The sequence below is a fragment of the Ostrinia furnacalis genome, unplaced genomic scaffold (genome assembly GCF_004193835.3).
Source record: "Ostrinia furnacalis isolate ACB-3 unplaced genomic scaffold, ASM419383v2 OfSCF0666, whole genome shotgun sequence".
NCBI lineage: Eukaryota > Metazoa > Arthropoda > Insecta > Lepidoptera > Crambidae > Ostrinia > Ostrinia furnacalis.
In genome coordinates, this window is record NW_021130905.1 from 70132 (window position 1) to 87686 (window position 17555).

Here is a 17555-nt window from a genome sequence, read left to right on the forward strand (position 1 = left end):
TCATCCAAAGCATAAGGATTGAGGACTTTTTAGAAGTAGACAGTAGGTACTATGAGGTTTCATGAACAATGAGGATTGTCGACTTTTAGCAGGCAGTACTAATAGTGGGCAGGCTTTCCATTAGGTGGACTGACGATCTAATGAAAGTCGCGCAAAGTAACTGGATACGGACAGCGCAGGACCGGTCGTTATGGAGATCTTTAGGGAGGCCTTTGTCCAGCAGTGGACGTCATTTGGCTGAAATGATGAGGCAATCCTTGGGGGAGGCCTTTGTTCAATAGTGGACGTCATGTACCTCAACAGGCAGTTCTAATGAGTGTTATGTACATTTACAGACAATGATTATTTTACTAATGACGTATATGCATATTGCAGACAGCCCCTCAGGGCTCTGGCGCTTCCTGCGCGGCTGGCTGGGCATGGTGGAGGAGGGCGAAGCGCCGCGCTGCCCGCGCTCCACGGAGCCTGCCTCGCCCGCGCGCGCCGACGCGCCCTGCCCGCCGCCACTTCCCTTCTTGGTGCCCTCCGACTCTGTGGTGTAAGTGTTCTGAACATCTTAAAAATGTGTTATACCTGGCCATTAGTGAGAAAAAAAATTGCATTCAAAATTTAAATTTGGAACAGAACAAGACACGAATGATAAAAAACTTTTTGAACTTTACCCCATTATTTCTGCTGCTCTTGCTATGTTTTCGGACTTCTCGGAGTGAGCTCCGAAAACCAAAGATGAGAGAGTCCGAAAACGCAGCATAGGTATTAGGTACACAACGCTTGATGATCGATACTTACCAATAAACCCATCTTTCAATGCTTTACACTTTTTCTTTGTTGCAATTTGGTAACTGTGTGTCTTAAATGACTCAACGCGTATCTAAGTTTGCGTAACGTAGGTAATGTGCCACACCAATAATAATAAAATTATACCTATGCAACCTCTTTACAAGACAACTTAGCAACAATGTTTTCCCAATTATATTTTATAGTACCTACCTTTAACCTAACAACAGCCTTTAATAGCCCATGTAGAGCCAAAGAAACATACTCGTAGCTAAGTAGAGAGGTTTTCTACATTGCATGTGTCAAACAAGGCTGTATGTTTCTTTAATAAAGATAAATAAATAAATATTTATCTATTTACAGAGGCATGGCATCAGTGCTGGGAGCCCCGCTTAGCCCTGAGCAGACCTTCGGCTCCATCAAATCGCTGGCCATATCGAGGGAAGTCGCCAGCTTCCCCTTATCGAGGTCCCCCACCCCGCCGCCTTTGAGGTGAGTCCTGGACAAATAAATGTGTTATTTTTTTAAATAAAAATGAACTTCTTCAGCTTCTTGCTTAGTGCAGAGCCCGCCAGAATAAATTGTACATGTGACATCTTTTAGTAATCAATACTTTTTACTTTACTTTATTTGATAACTTTGATCGATGCATTTTGATAATATGTTTTAGTATCGTGTGGGTGGTGAATATTGCCACACTACCTAAGCGTCTGAAGTGGCAATAGCTGAATGCCCTTTCCAATAACATTCGCATAGGACTACTTCTAACAAAGGAAATTAAACAAAGTTTGTTCTTTTCCAGCTGCCCCCCATTCAAGGACGAGTCGAAGAGCATCGAGGAAAGCATCCCCAATTCGGTGTCGCGACCGGAGTTCGACTGTCCCCCTTCCTGCAACTACCGCGTGGTGGAATGCAAGCTCACCACCACCGACGAAATCTCTCGCCCCAGCCCCTCTGTGCACAAACCCTCCCGGCCCTCCACTGTCTCCATCACCATACCTAACGAGGGCAAGGGTTAACCCCCCCTAAAACACTAGAAACTATGTTCAAATTTAAGTGATGAACGCGCGTGTGTGACGCCGGAATGTGATCTTTATTGTCGAATTCAAGTCTCGAACTCGCAAATCAGTGGACGAACTTTGGATAAATTCACAATAAAGCGCTTGTAAATTTTTATATCTGCTCAAACAATCACATTCGTCTTCCGCTAGCGCTCACTGTTCGAACACCTCGAAAGTCGTGGATAATTTTATTTAGGTGGATTGAAATGTTATTAGTTAAGCCTGGACGGCCTCTAGCTACTGGTGCAATATTTTGATTCAGACACGGCAATTTTTCTATCACCTCTTCTTAGCAATAAAGACGCCAAATGTTTCGAGCGAGATCGGTATAATAGAAAGTGGTGTATGTAGTGTTTGTAATGGCGTATTTATGTATTTGTGATTATTTATTCCAGCATCTTTAATGTATAAAGCATTTTGTTTAATAATCGTTCAGACAGTTGTAATGCATGTGAGCATTCTAGTCGTTTGGTCTGTAGCAAATTGTTTTAAATCATTATTGTATTGTGACGTCGTATTAAGCGTGGTAGAAACGAAATGTTGTAATAATATCGGCTCAGTAGGATAAATCGTTCCTCATTATATTAATGAAGTATGTAAGAGATTGTCCATTACATTCATTTGTGCGTAAATTAAGTTTAAGTGTATTTATTACATAAGAGTACATGAAATCACGTACCCTAGAATAGGTCCGAAATGTGATATTTTTGTTTTAACTTGTTGACGTCTAACTTTTCAAATCGTGCGAGGCATAGCCAAGAGGGCTAGGAAAATGCTATCAGTGAATCTGTTTTATTTGTGAAAGCACCCACACTATTAAAATAATAAGGCACGTTACAATCAATATTTTATTCATTCATACATAAATTATCCGATTTATGTTCCATAATACTACTTCGTAGTTTTTCACTATAATATTAAGATAGTAGGTAGATTTCAATCTACTCTTATGAAAATTCCTAGTAATCTAACTATGCCTGTAGGTCTTTTATTCATTAACAGCTATAAAAATCGTATGTTTCATTTCATTTACACAGTCATATCATTATTTTGGTGAAGGAGCCAAAAGAAGATGCCAAAATATTACCTTAACTCGTCCATATGAGTATTTGTATGTTCGCTTCTGTTCCTTTAATCGGGTTTATAACCATGCAACAATAGTTAGGACCTATTTTTTAACAACATTGTACCTACCTAAGTAGGTACTAGGTACACAGACGGTGCAGCGATGCTACAGCTTACTTTGAACTGCTGCCTTCCTGTAATAAACTACTGTTTTACCTATTGTTGCCTGATTATCAACCTGACTTGTCGCATTAAAATTGTGCTCAGAAAAGACAAATTTAGTAAGATGCAACTGTAGTAACATAGTCCACATTTAAGTAGAGGATAGCGACTAGGTTAGACGTATTATCAATTTGTAAGTTATGTGATGATGGCATTTATTGGCCAAGTAAGTTGAAATTGTAAGGGTCGTAATTTTTTTATAATCAGTAGTTAAGTGCCACGCCTAAAATAATATATTGTATTGTAAACTTAAGTTTAAGCTTATTTAATATTGTTATAGTCATAAGGATGAAATGAAAATACAAATTTGACATATTTTTCTGGTTTTATTTTATTAGTGTAGTTATAATTATTAGAAACTGGCAACGAAAAACTTAACAGGGTTAAGTTACCTATACGGGCTAAAAATTAATAAAAAGCCTCTAACGGATGGCCTATATCCACACTGGGTATCAAGTGGTGGGATTAAATTTACTCACAGTTGCTACGCAAGAACTCATATAAGAAAATTCAAACTAAACATATTTATTTATGTTGGTATACCGCATTGGTTCCCAACGTGGAGGGCGGATTTTACTCAAAGAAAACATTATTTTATTCATGAAAAGAAATATAACTTTAAAGATTTTCAAAAATTTGCTTGCTATACTCGGGAATCGACCAACTACCTAAAATCAAGTAAAAATTATACTTACCCGGTACTTTTATTGCATCGATCGTCTTAGAACAAAGTATGGAACAAACTTGATAAATTAAATGAAAGGAAAACCATGAATTCTTAAATAATATTTACAGAAAATTGTATGGTGTGGTGGTGAATTTTCGAAAAATTTTCGGAAGTCTGAATGCAGTTCTCTTTCTTTTCAAAATTATAGGAATATATTTTTCGAGTAAAATTTTCTATCTACAGTATAAAAGTATTTTCGTTCCTGATGGGGGCCGTTCAAGTATTACGTAAGCAGATTTCTTACCATTTTTTACCCCCCCGCCCCCGTTGTCATCAAAAGTAAGCAAAGCACTTACCCCCTCCCCCTATGCTTACGTAAACATTTTTAGTTATAAATGTTTTTATACAGTGTGCGTGCGTCACGTTAAAGTGTACATATAAAAATAGATGAAACTAGACCTAATTTTTATCGACAAAAAAGAGGTCAAAAAAATTTTGATATTTTTTTTATTTTTTTATAGAATTTTTTTTCTTCCAATTACTTATTGTAAAGAAAACGTAATTACTTTTAAACTAAGCTGTATATTCTAATAAAGTAAAAACAGTAATAATGCTAAATAACAGGCGATAAAAAAAAATACATAAAATACACAAAAAAGGCCAACAAATAATAAAAAATGATACTTTTTGATAAAAAAAACTGCTTTTAGATTCGTGTTTTTTTGGTTATTTAATAAATTTCTCCAAAAAATGCCCCTATAACCGGTGGTTTTTATTACTTTGTATTATTCTCTATCGTATTACCTTCGTAAAACCAAAAATCGTATGTCTCTATCCCTATCACAACGTTTGCAATGATGAAATAACTAACGATGACGTAATCATCATCTAGACCCCCCTACCCCCCATGTCATCCGAAATAAGCAAAACAGAGACCCCCCCACCCCCCCTTGGTGCTTACGTAATACTTGAACGGCCCCATGGCATTACCAAATTCCACCCTGTATAGCATAAAATACTTTTCCCGCCCGGAAACCGGATACAAAAAAATTAAAAGCGGAAGGGCCTGAAACTACTGAAAACTGAAACTANAGTTTTATTTTATTAGTGTAGTTATAATTATATTTGAAACTGGCAACGAAAAACTTAACCCTGCTTATACGAAATAAAAATTAATAAAAAGCCTCTATCGGATGGCCCATATCCACACTGGGTATCAAGTGGTGGGATTAAATTTACTCACAGTTGCTACCTACGCAAGAACTCATAATATAAGAAAATTCAAACTAAACATATTTATTTATGTTGGTATACCGCATTGGTTCCCAACGTGGAGGGCGGATTTTACTCAAAGAAAACATTATTTTATTCATGAAAAGAAATATAACTTTAAAGATTTTCAAAAATTTGCTTGCTACACTCGGGAATCGACCAACTACCTAAAATCAAGTAAAAATTATACTTACCCGGTATTTTTATTGCATCGATCGTCTTAGAACAAAGTATGGAACAAACTTGATAAATTAAATGAAAGGAAAACCATGAATTCTTAAATAATATTTACAGAAAATTGTATGGTGTGGTGGTGAATTTTCCAAAAAATTTCGGAAGTCTGAATGCAGTTCTCTTTCTTTTAAAAAATAAAGGAATATTTTTTTCGAGTAAAGTTTTCTATCTACAGTATAAAAGTATTTTCGTTCCTGATGGCATTGCCAAATTCCACCCTGTATAGCATAAAATCTTTAATTTAATTACAGCAAGTCAGAATCTCTAATAACTCTCTCTCTCTCTCATACTTTTCCCGCCCGGAAACCGGATACAAAAAAATAAACAGCGGAAGAGCCTGAAACTGCTGAAACTATTGATTCAAGGTTAATTAATTTTTTTTACTGGCAACATATCAAAACTTTTTCAATAATTAATTGCAAAAAAATTTTAAATGACATTAAAAGGACTTAATTATTAAGAAAAGACGAATGCAATAATATTATTATGAAATAAAATATTATAGGATTTAAAAAAGTGAAACCTTTTTTAGAACATTTTGATACTGGCACTCATGTCGCGATTGCCACTGGCAGCCATCTTGGATAAAATTTCATGATGGCATAGTGTCTTTCTAATTTCTAAATAAAAAGTGAATGTAAGAAATATTTACAGTGTTATAAAATAAAATTAATTATAAAAAATCAACATAATTTTTCATACAAATTACCTGTTTAAAAACTGTGGTCGGACACTTTAATAATTTAAAAGAACACCAATAAAACAAATCAGCTGTTATCCGTCAATCGATGTCAACAAAATTACATAATTTTGTTTAGAAAAACAGTGCAGTCTCCGTTTTTGAGTGTCATTTTGAAATTACCAAACATGCAGGTTCAATCTTACAGTTTATTGGACAAATTAATAAAGTAGAAGTTCTCAAAACGGCTCGCAAACATCCGCGACTTTGTGATTTTTTTGTATGATGTAGTCCAAAATAATTTTTAGTTATGGATCACAACAATTTGATAGAGTGCGGTGGATTTTATTTCATTCATAATTTTGACTCTGGGAATCTCGGGCATGTAGAGAGGGTGCCCACGGAGCTCATAGGTAAGTCATTTCCGTAGTATTTTATTCATTAAATACAAAGTCCAATGTCGGGATTCTAATTATTTCGCTGCCAATTGGTTCTGCCTTTTTCATGGTCTCGAAGACTAATAGTGATTTCGACAAAGAACTATTTTCAGTCCTTAGCAGGTCTTAAAATAACTTTTTTATGTCCAATTAGAGTAACCTCCACTTGACACAAATATTCTTTGTTCTGATGTTCCTTGCAATATTTAGTTAGCTATTTATAAATGCTTGTTGGAGAAACAATAGCAAACACTTTATGAACTGTACATAAAATAGTTATGTTTTTTAGACTTTTATGAGTTTTAGATAAATTCCAATATGAATCAGCAGCATTTCCAATTAGAATTGGACTATATCAAAAGTCAAATCACAATTTATTCATTAATTTCTAAGCTCTACTTTGTGTTTATGTTTGCACTAAAAACAAATGGGATAAATATCCCATTTATCATGAATCATGTTTTCCAGCTCCCAGTGTGAACCCAAAAACAAATGCAACCGAGACCCCAGACTATGAGTTCAACTTGTGGACTCGTCCGGACTGCGCTGGCACGGAGTTCGAGAATGGGAATCGAACATGGTTCTATTTTGGAGTGCAGGCTAGTGAGCCTAATGTATTGGTAAGAAATAACATATTTTAATAACATTTCCTAAATTACTATTCACATTATTTCATTACAATTACTTTTGCCATATTTCAGGTGCGGCTAAATCTTATAAACCTAAATAAACAAGCAAAGATGTACAACCAAGGCATGGCTCCAGTCACTCGGACATTGCCTGGGAAGCCTCAGTGGGAGAGGATCAGGGATCGTCCTGTACATTCGGTAATATACACCGGCAGTTCTTTATTTTATGCTTATACCTCTCATTGGCATGCCTTACTTCATATACTGTGTAAAATTATTTAAAAAAAAAAATATTTTTTACAGACTGATGACAACACCTTCACGTTAAGTTTCAAATATCGTACTTCAGAGAATATGAAGGCTACAACATTTTTCGCATTCACATATCCATTCTCCTTTGCTGAGCTCCAAATAGCTCTGAATTCTATTGATATGAAGATGCTTCCTCTGCCACCACCTCAGTCCCTAGATGACATTTACTATTACAGAGAATGTCTCATCTATTCACTTGAAGGTAAGCCCTACTATATTATAAACACTCCTTATATCACCATTTAATATTGATCATTAATATAATTTAATATAATTTTTGAAATTTGTAGGAAGACGTGTCGATTTGTTAACGATAACTTCACATCACGGTATCACAACAGAAAAGGAGGAGAGGCTCAAGAATCTTTTCCCAGAAAACCAAGAACGACCTTTTAAGTTCCAGAATAAAAAGGTATAATAAATATAAAACCTTAAAAATAAAAACTTCCTTTACATGTCAGCAATGATTCAAGGAAAAATACTATTGTTTTAAAACATTTCATATCCAACAGATAATCTTCATATCGGCGCGAGTGCACCCCGGTGAAACACCTTCAAGTTTCGTTTTCAACGGTTTCCTCAATCTCCTACTAAACCGGAACGATCCGATCGCGGTCCAGCTACGGAAGCACTACGTGTTCAAGATGATCCCCTTCCTAAACCCAGACGGGGTCGCGAGGGGCCACTATCGGACGGACACGCGGGGAGTCAACTTGAACAGGGTCTATTTGAACCCATCGCTGGTCTATCACCCCACTGTGTACGCTTCGAGAGCGCTAATAAGGTAATTCTTATTTATTTATTTTTTATCTACTAACTACAAAAAGACAGTAATAAAAAAAAATGTTTAGGCTCAACTAATGTTGTTACCTTTTCTGAAAAAGAATAAAAAAAACATTATTATCTTTTTAAGACAAGAAAAACATCTATAATTATAAAGAATTAAATAGGCATCCAAAGGTAGAAAAGGCTTTTATTTTAAATGATCGTAACATGTTTTTCCTAGTAAGGTAGTTTTTTTATTTCTTGGAAAATAGATGCTATTTTTCCCGAGTACTGTTTACTGAATTTAATGATCGACGGAGTTTAACATTTATTTTCTATACAAATTCTACAAAATACAATGTATACAAGTAGTTTTGTCTGTTTCTGTATTATTACAAGCCGCAACAAACTGTTAAATAAGCGACGTTTATGGTTGCAGAACGCCATTTTAACGCGGCACCTTCAACCATAAATAACAATGTATCCTAATGTTTATGACCAAAGTCAAGGTGTGACATCGCGTTATATCTTCCAAGAAACTACTAAGTGAAATTCCCTAAAAGCTGAATCGCGTGTTCACAGGACATCGTCGTGAAGTTTTAAAATAGTTGAAACAAATTCACGGCAGGTCAAATCTATTAGTTCTGAAGCCAAAGACAGTTTGGAACTTTCGAAGTAGTTAAATGCAGAAGTTTAAAGTTTTCCGAATATTTAGTGTTATTTAACCTGAGTAACAAACGTTTAAATGTATAACCCGGCATAAAAACTCAAAAAGAAGTGACTAACTAGCATAAAGTTTTGCATCATGCCTACATTTATTTTTTATTAGCAAAACACATTCCGTTCCACAGGTACTACCATTTTGGCTGTGAAAAAGAAGACATCATCGAAGATAGCAAAAGCTTCACGTCACGGAGTATACAGAACATCAGCGAAAGTGCAGAGGTAAATATCATTATTACATTTGGAAACCATTGCTATGACGTTGAACCTACACTGCGAATTTCGGTCGTTTCAACCAAATAACCTACACTGCTGGACAAAGGCCTCCCCCAAGGATTTTCACAATGAGCGGTCCTACGCATCCCGCATCCAGGTACTTCCAGGTCGTCGGTCCACCTAGTGAGAGGTCTCCCTACAATACGCTGTCCGGCCCGTGGTCGGTCGCCGTCTACGAGTCTAACCGGTTTCGAATTTATCACCTTAATAATTAATGAATGTTCCATCCCCCAACAGCTACTAGACGCAAAGAAGAAGAAATCCTCAAACGCCTCCACGTTCAAAGGCAACGAGTTCAAACGCGAGAAGTCGGGCAAGTCCACGACCAGCACCAAGTCTTCCACCACCATCAAGCAACCATCTTCAGAAAGCGCGAGGAAGCAAGACAGCAAGAACCTAAGCGGGGAGGCCGCGCACTTAGCGGAACAAGTAAGTGAGACACGTAAATGTCATTACTGAGTTGAGCATCTCCCAACTAGCGTGGCCTGTGGCAATGAGTTCAAACGCAAGAAGTTTGCCAGAATAAAGTGACAAGTATCAAGTCTTCCACCACCATCAAGCAGCCATCTTCAGAAAGCGCGAGGAAGCAAGACAGCAAGAACCTTAGCGGGGAGGCCGCGCACTTAGCGGAACAAGTAAGTGAGGCACGTGAATATCATCAATAATTACTGAGTCAAGCATATCCCATTCAAGCGCGGACTTCAGTGATGAGTTTGATCGCGAGAAGTCTGGCAAGTGACCAGCACTAAGTCTTCCACCACCATCAAGCAGCCGTCATTGGTATACCAGAAGAGTACCAAAAATACTGAAAAATTTTTCGTCAGAAATTATTCCGCCGACGTTTTTTTTTCAATCCGGCTAGAAGGACCACTTATATGTATTGAAATGAGAAACGGAATTATATTTTCAAATAATATGTATATTGATGTCAACTAAACATTAAGATGTACTCTTACAGTGGCGTAGCGTGGCTTTTCGCCGCCCGGGGCCGTCCGGAAATCCGCCGCCCTTTATTTTAATTATAAATATTTTAAAGTTTAAATATTATATTGAATGGACTTCAGGTACAATATTCACCTTATTTGTTGAAAGTCAAAATAAACTACCACGCACTGCTTCAGAAGGAAAAAAATACATTAAAGAGAAGCAATTGCTTGAAACCCACAGGAAGTTTGATTTTCTTAAATAGCTCAGCTTTATTATGTAACACTAGGTGTATAACAATAAAAACAAGTATTAAAGTATTTTTTTGGCAATTGAGAGTAAATACTATCTTAAATTATACAGTGTGAGTCACGTTAAAGTGTACATATGAAAATAGATGAAACTAGACCTATTTTTATCGACAAAAAAGAGGTAAAAAATTTTTTGAGATTTTTTTTATTTTTTTATAAAAAATTTTTTCTTCCAATTACTTATTATAAAGAAAACGTAATAACTTTTAAACTAAGCGGTATATCCTGATAAAATAAAAACCGTAATAATGCTAAATAACAGGCGGTACTAAAAAATACATAAAATACACAAAAAAGGCCAACAAATAATAAAAAATGATACTTTTTGAAAAAAATCTGTTTTTAAATTTTTTTTTTTGGTTATTTGATAAATTTCTCCAANATGGGCTGGTGCCAGGAGTGCCGGCGCGCCGTCAGCGAGCTGGAGGACACCATGCCCGGCATCGCCGCCATGGTGCCCGGCTACAGCGCCTCCCTGGTGAGTGGGGACGTGTGACTATAGAGACAGCTCGCTAGCAAGAAGGCCGGCTGTCCAACATGCGGATGGGCTGGTGCCAGGAGTGCCGGCGCGCCGTCAGCGAGCTGGAGGACACCATGCCCGGCATCGCCGCCATGGTGCCCGGCTTTGAATTCATTAGATATTTGCAGCAAGTTACAGATTTAATTACTGCTAAAAGTTACCATTTTAGCTAATTTTGAATTTCGAACTTGCAGAATATAATAAATACACGGTTTTAAAAGTAGCTTAGATATGGCTTTAACTATTTACAAACCACTTTTTATTTCGGTTTGAAACAAGAGAAATCACGAAAGATTATCTGTGGCGCAAGTTTTAGAGGGGTAAGTAAGCTCCTTAAATTTTTGTTACTATTACTTAAAAAAATAGATTAAAAATGTACTCTTCGTCCTTTTTTCAAAGCAAAATCTTTTACACAATCGTCGATATCAAATTGTATCTCATTTTCAATGAGGGCTATCGTTTTAGCGCTCACCAGTTAGCGCCACTGTAGAGTAAGGTCCTGTCACATGCTAGTAGCGAAGACAGTGGCACCAACTTGTGAGCGCTAAAGTGGTAGGAGGACTATCGCATTTGCACTCATCAAGATGGCGCCATTGTAGAGTAAGGTCCTGTCAATCGCCAGGGGTGCCAACTGTTAAGTATAAAAACGATAGCCCTCATTGCCAGTATAGCTAGATTTGTTAGTCTCAACGTAGACATAGTCGACCTTTTTTTTCTTGTTCATGCAATGTTTTTTTTCTTATCCGCCGCCCCCTTTCATATGCCGCCCGGGGCCATGGCCCCCCCTGCCCCCCCCAAGCTACGCCACTGTACTCTTGACTTGGTCGAATTTATTCTTCCAATACTCTTGATGGATGATTGATTTACTTGCGGGTAATGCGCCTCTTGCGGGGTAGACATGTCATTGTGCATTCACCTTTAATTCAACCTCGCAATGTAGCCTGATCTACAATCACCTTTTGCCAGATGGCGTTACAAAGTTACGTAGAAATAATAGATATTATTTCTACGTAACTTTGTTCCTATATTTTGAGTTGAGCCCAAAATTATGTGAGAACATCGTATTTATTTATCAATTAGTTTGTGCGTCATACCTGTTACAGTAGCTAAGCGCATAATCCAGTAGAAACCATATCAGCTTATTACATGTACTTCTCAGCGTGCCTAATTAGTCGCTAGGCTTTATCAAAAGCTCGTTTTAATACCTAACTGATAACTTACTGCCACGCATTTTTATTAAAAACGACATACAATTTTCAGCTAAAAAGTGGATTAGCTGACTGGCATTTATTTGTTTATTTATCAGCATGTTTAAAAAGCTTTGAAATATTCATTCTATCTATACTAATATTATAAATGCGAAAGTAACTCTGTCTGACTGTCTGTCTTGCTTTCACGCCTAAACCACTGAACAGATTTTGATAGAATTTGGAATAGAGATAGTTTGAGTCCTGAGAAAGGACATAGGACAGTTTTTATCCCGTTTTTTGAAACAGGGACGCGTGCGATAATGTTTTTCTGTGACACAAAATTCCACGCGGGCGAAGCCGCGGGCGGAAAGCTAGTGTTTTATATAATGCACAATATGCTTCCCTTCATACATTTAGGTTTTCAGTGACAATTATTAAATATCTCACGACCATGTTACACGTTTCAAGTGTGTTTCTCATCTCGAAATGTTTTCTCATCCAGTAGATCTCGGAAATAGGTTCAAATCAACACAACATTGCTTTACGTATACTTATTATTTACCAATACTTCTGGAACGTGACCAGTAGTATTCTTGAACACTATTATATCACCTTCTAGGTCTACGACATGAAACTCCAAGAGATGCCGTCCCAAACATCGGACACCTCGTCCAAGCCCTCCAACACTAACATCGCGGAGACGGCCTCGCTTCTCAACGACAACATGCTGCGAACGTGTCTCGGCTCCAACGTCCACCTCAGCACGAGCGAAGAGCTGAACTTTCAAGGATCCAACCCGCTCCGGCCGCTAAGGGATACCTTGAAGAATTCCATCAGTTTGCTGATGGAATCTAACTCGTCGGTTACTGGGTTAGTGTCTCTTCTATTGTATAGATCAGTGGTTCTTAACCGGTGGTCCGCGGACCACTGGTGGTCCCTGGAGGCATTCCAAGTGGTCCACGAAGTGCACTTGCACATCTTGGTCAAAACCACTTTTAACTGATTTTTGCAGTCAAACTGGTTTACTTTGACCGATTATGATTATGGGGTGGTCCCTGACAATACAGAAATTTGGTAAAATGGTCCCTCATGACTTAAAGGTTAAGAACCACTGGTATAGATCGATTCATCCACGAAGACGCGCCCCACCATTCTTCCGCTAATATTTAAGTGTTATCGGTACACGCTAAATTATCCATGAGTGCACTCGCACACTACAATAATGACACTCGGATTGCTCGGGTCAAACACCCCGCGCCCCAAGCTTCCCTCAACCAAAAATTGGTGGGGCGCGTTTTCGTGGATGAAACAATCTATAGTTGTATGACTTCGGGAGTATTAAAATAAGTAGAGTATGTTCTTCTTATTTAGGTTTTGTTTGCCATCCGTTCGTCATAGAACAATTAATCCTTCAAGCTCCGCGAATCTAGACACAATAGATAATCAATTGTTATGACATAAATAATGCCGTCTAGGACTCAATCGGTTAAGTTGTGTTGTTTTGTATTTTTCTACTTGCGAGCTATAAGGAAAACCGACCAAAAATCAATTAACTGCTATCCTACAAAGTTATCGGTTCGTGAAAATGTAAACATTTTGTCGCTCGATTCCATTTTCAGTTTGCTAATGCTTCAACCACACCAACGCTTGCAGATCGCCATCGCTATCAAAGGCCAATGACAGGTCCAGCGACCTATGACAGTTCACGCGACCTGTCATTGGCCTTGGATCGCGCCGGCGATGGCTATCTGCACGCGTTGGTGTGGTTGAAGCTTAATTATTGCACCTAAAGTCAAACCCCAATAGCCGTGTCCACACCGGGCGCATAGACTCGCGAGGCACGCTTGTCATCCTGCTCACCCTGCTCTTAAGTGAGCAGGATGACAAGCTTTGCTTACGAGCCCATGGATCGTTGTGGCCGCAGCTTTTAACGTATTCATACGTCTGCTTATCGCAGGGACAGCTCGCTAGGCGGCAAAGAATCGCGGCTGTCCAACGTACGCATGGGCTGGTGCCAGGAGTGCCGGCGCGCCGTCAGCGAGCTGGAGGACACCATGCCCGGCATCGCCGCCATGGTGCCCGGCTACAGCGCCTCCCTGGTGAGTGGGGACGTGTGACTATAGAGACAGCTCGCTAGCAAGAAGGCCGGCTGTCCAACATGCGGATGGGCTGGTGCCAGGAGTGCCGGCGCGCCGTCAGCGAGCTGGAGGACACCATGCCCGGCATCGCCGCCATGGTGCCCGGCTACAGCGCCTCCCTGGTGAGTGGGGACGTGTGACTATAGAGACAGCTCGCTAGCAAGAAGGCCGGCTGTCCAACATGCGGATGGGCTGGTGCCAGGAGTGCCGGCGCGCCGTCAGCGAGCTGGAGGACACCATGCCCGGCATCGCCGCCATGGTGCCCGGCTACAGCGCCTCCCTGGTGAGTGGGGACGTGTGACTATAGAGACAGCTCGCTAGCAAGAAGGCCGGCTGTCCAACATGCGGATGGGCTGGTGCCAGGAGTGCCGGCGCGCCGTCAGCGAGCTGGAGGACACCATGCCCGGCATCGCCGCCATGGTGCCCGGCTACAGCGCCTCCCTGGTGAGTGGGGACGTGTGACTATAGAGACAGCTCGCTAGCAAGAAGGCCGGCTGTCCAACATGCGGATGGGCTGGTGCCAGGAGTGCCGGCGCGCCGTCAGCGAGCTGGAGGACACCATGCCCGGCATCGCCGCCATGGTGCCCGGCTACAGCGCCTCCCTGGTGAGTGGGGACGTGTGACTATAGAGACAGCTCGCTAGCAAGAAGGCCGGCTGTCCAACATGCGGATGGGCTGGTGCCAGGAGTGCCGGCGCGCCGTCAGCGAGCTGGAGGACACCATGCCCGGCATCGCCGCCATGGTGCCCGGCTACAGCGCCTCCCTGGTGAGTGGGGACGTGTGACTATAGAGACAGCTCGCTAGCAAGAAGGCCGGCTGTCCAACATGCGGATGGGCTGGTGCCAGGAGTGCCGGCGCGCCGTCAGCGAGCTGGAGGACACCATGCCCGGCATCGCCGCCATGGTGCCCGGCTACAGCGCCTCCCTGGTGAGTGGGGACGTGTGACTATAGAGACAGCTCGCTAGCAAGAAGGCCGGCTGTCCAACATGCGGATGGGCTGGTGCCAGGAGTGCCGGCGCGCCGTCAGCGAGCTGGAGGACACCATGCCCGGCATCGCCGCCATGGTGCCCGGCTNGTTATGACTGGAAAAGAATAGGCAACCTAACGTTTGCATATTCTATGGGCTTCATACTTTCGATTGGTATGGAGTTTGTTTAATAATCAAACCGATGAAATATTTAAAAATAAAACTTTTTTTAATGATTAATTAATCATATCCTGGACTGAAATTTATTAGGCAACCCTTAAGCAATATAATTATTGACATGTTAAATTGAATATAAAATATGTTTCATCAAATAAGCATCTCGGTGAAGGTCGTTGTATAGCGGGATCTTATACTATATCCTACAAAGTTATCGGTTCGTGAAAATGTAAACATTTTGTGGCTCGATTCCATTTTCAGTTTGCTAATGCTTCAACCACACCAACGCGTGCAGATCGCCATCGCCGGCGCGATCTAAGGCCAATGACAGGTCGCGTGAACTTTCATAGGTCGCGCGACCTGTTATTGTCCTTTGACAGCGCCGGCGATGGCGAAGTGGGTGCAGTCAAACCCCAATAGCTGTGTCCACACCAGGCGCATGGACTCGCGAGGCACGCTTGACATCCTGCTCACTCTGCTCTTGAGTGAGCAGGATGACAAGCTTTGCTCACGAGCCCAGGCGCCCGTTGTGGCCGCAGCTATTCGTATTCATACGCACTTTATCTCGAAACTTCAATGGGAAGACTGGTCTCCACGACATAGGGAATCCTAGTGTGGAGTCCAGTGATACTGTTAGTACATACTTACTGTATAAATTGTAATCCGTTTTTATTCTGAATGTAACAGTAACCAGATCATGTACTGTAATATTTTTGGACTAAATAAATATCATTTTCATTTTCATTCGTCTGCTTATCGCAGGGACAGCTCGCTAGGCGGCAAAGAATCACGGCTGTCCAACGTACGCATGGGCTGGTGCCAGGAGTGCCGGCGCGCCGTCAGCGAGCTGGAGGACACCATGCCCGGCATCGCCGCCATGGTGCCCGGCTACAGCGCCTCCCTGGTGAGTGACGAGAAATGTTAAGGTATACTGTTCACTGTCCGTCATTTGACGAATGCATACCACGTGACGAACGCAAGACGACACAGGTAGGATACAACGTGCCACTCTATGGACGATAGGGTGCGCATGATCTGCGGTTTATGTGGACAGCAGGCCTAAATCTTCTTAGGACCTTACACTTTCTCTCAGGGTTTTAACGAGCTGCTACAGGCGTCAGACATGGGGAACAGACCCTACGTTCATTCTGTTGTATTATTAGTAGGTAAATTAGCTCACGTTAATCTCGCTGTCACTCTCCTGTTTCAAGACCTTACACAATAGAGAACACAATGTCGGACATCGCTTCAATATACATAAGGCCGGCTAAAGCTGCTCCCAGGAACTAGGAGTCTTTACGAGCCGCTGCCCGCTACATACGTCAAATATGATGACTCGATAGATGGAGGTGGTTGCACGAAGTGACTCCACTGGAAAGCTTCGAATTTTTTCATGATGACAATGTAATGAAACTGATAAATGTTTTCCTTTATTAGCTGCGTCAAGACAGTCTCAAAAGTCACAACATTGAGGAATACAGGGAACATCAAAAGCAGCAGATTGACGAACAAGAACGATCCGTATGTCCTATTGTTGTTGTAGTAATACTTGTATGGTATTGCCTTGTTGGAGGTACTTGTGAATAAAATGTATGAAAAAAGTAGATAAGCCCTATTATTGTGTATTTAGGTCGAATTTTCGATGTAGATCGGTCAATATTTGTTAGATTATTTTCCAATCACAAAGTACAGCGAAATAGTTCCAATATGAAAATTCATTGTTGCAGATGCACGAAGTCGAACCTGGTGAGAAGGACGACACGATTTATTTCTGCACTAACTGCTTCAAGAAATATGTCATCACAGAATATAACGAGGAAGTTGTGAGTATTCCCGGCTGCTTTTATTTATAATTATTAATTTTATTCGTCACTTGAATAGATTCTCCAATACCTTAGTAATTACCGGTATTATTAAAACCAATTTTCGTGTAGAGTCAAACAACACGTTGGTTTTAATAATTCCGTAAAATTTATTACAGAATTCAGGAACTAATTTCAACATAATAGCTATAGCTGTAACATGATTTCTTGAAGCAATACAAGAGTTTTAATTTTTTTTTTCATTAGCTTCTGTCTACAGACTTGATCCGTATTCGAACTTTTAATTTTGTTAACATAATTATTTTACTTCAATAGATTTCAATTTACCTTTAAATGTTGTTTCATACAGATCTTGGATCTGTATAAAATCAACTCTTAAAATTCGA

General features: G+C 40.3%; 2 protein-coding genes across 3 annotated transcripts in view; both read left to right on the forward strand.

Annotated features, from left to right (window-relative positions):
- The window catches only part of LOC114366712 (uncharacterized), a 51171-nt gene extending 47971 nt beyond the window's left edge, over nucleotides 1-3200 (forward strand). For both annotated transcript variants that reach the window (XM_028323664.1, XM_028323665.1), the window contains exon 8: nucleotides 1973-3200. The gene's annotated coding sequence lies outside the window, so the exon portion shown is untranslated. The remainder of the gene's footprint in view (nucleotides 1-1972) is intronic.
- Nucleotides 3201-5958: 2758 nt separating this feature from the next.
- The window catches only part of LOC114366710 (cytosolic carboxypeptidase-like protein 5), a 32222-nt gene continuing 20625 nt past the window's right edge, over nucleotides 5959-17555 (forward strand). The window contains exons 1-12 of the mRNA XM_028323661.1: nucleotides 5959-6390; nucleotides 6883-7034; nucleotides 7116-7241; nucleotides 7347-7557; nucleotides 7646-7767; nucleotides 7868-8139; nucleotides 8972-9065; nucleotides 9357-9548; nucleotides 12684-12934; nucleotides 14022-14163; nucleotides 16784-16867; nucleotides 17074-17169. Of these exons, the coding sequence (XP_028179462.1) occupies nucleotides 6288-6390; nucleotides 6883-7034; nucleotides 7116-7241; nucleotides 7347-7557; nucleotides 7646-7767; nucleotides 7868-8139; nucleotides 8972-9065; nucleotides 9357-9548; nucleotides 12684-12934; nucleotides 14022-14163; nucleotides 16784-16867; nucleotides 17074-17169 (1845 nt within the window). The 5' untranslated portion in view covers nucleotides 5959-6287. The remainder of the gene's footprint in view (nucleotides 6391-6882; nucleotides 7035-7115; nucleotides 7242-7346; nucleotides 7558-7645; nucleotides 7768-7867; nucleotides 8140-8971; nucleotides 9066-9356; nucleotides 9549-12683; nucleotides 12935-14021; nucleotides 14164-16783; nucleotides 16868-17073; nucleotides 17170-17555) is intronic.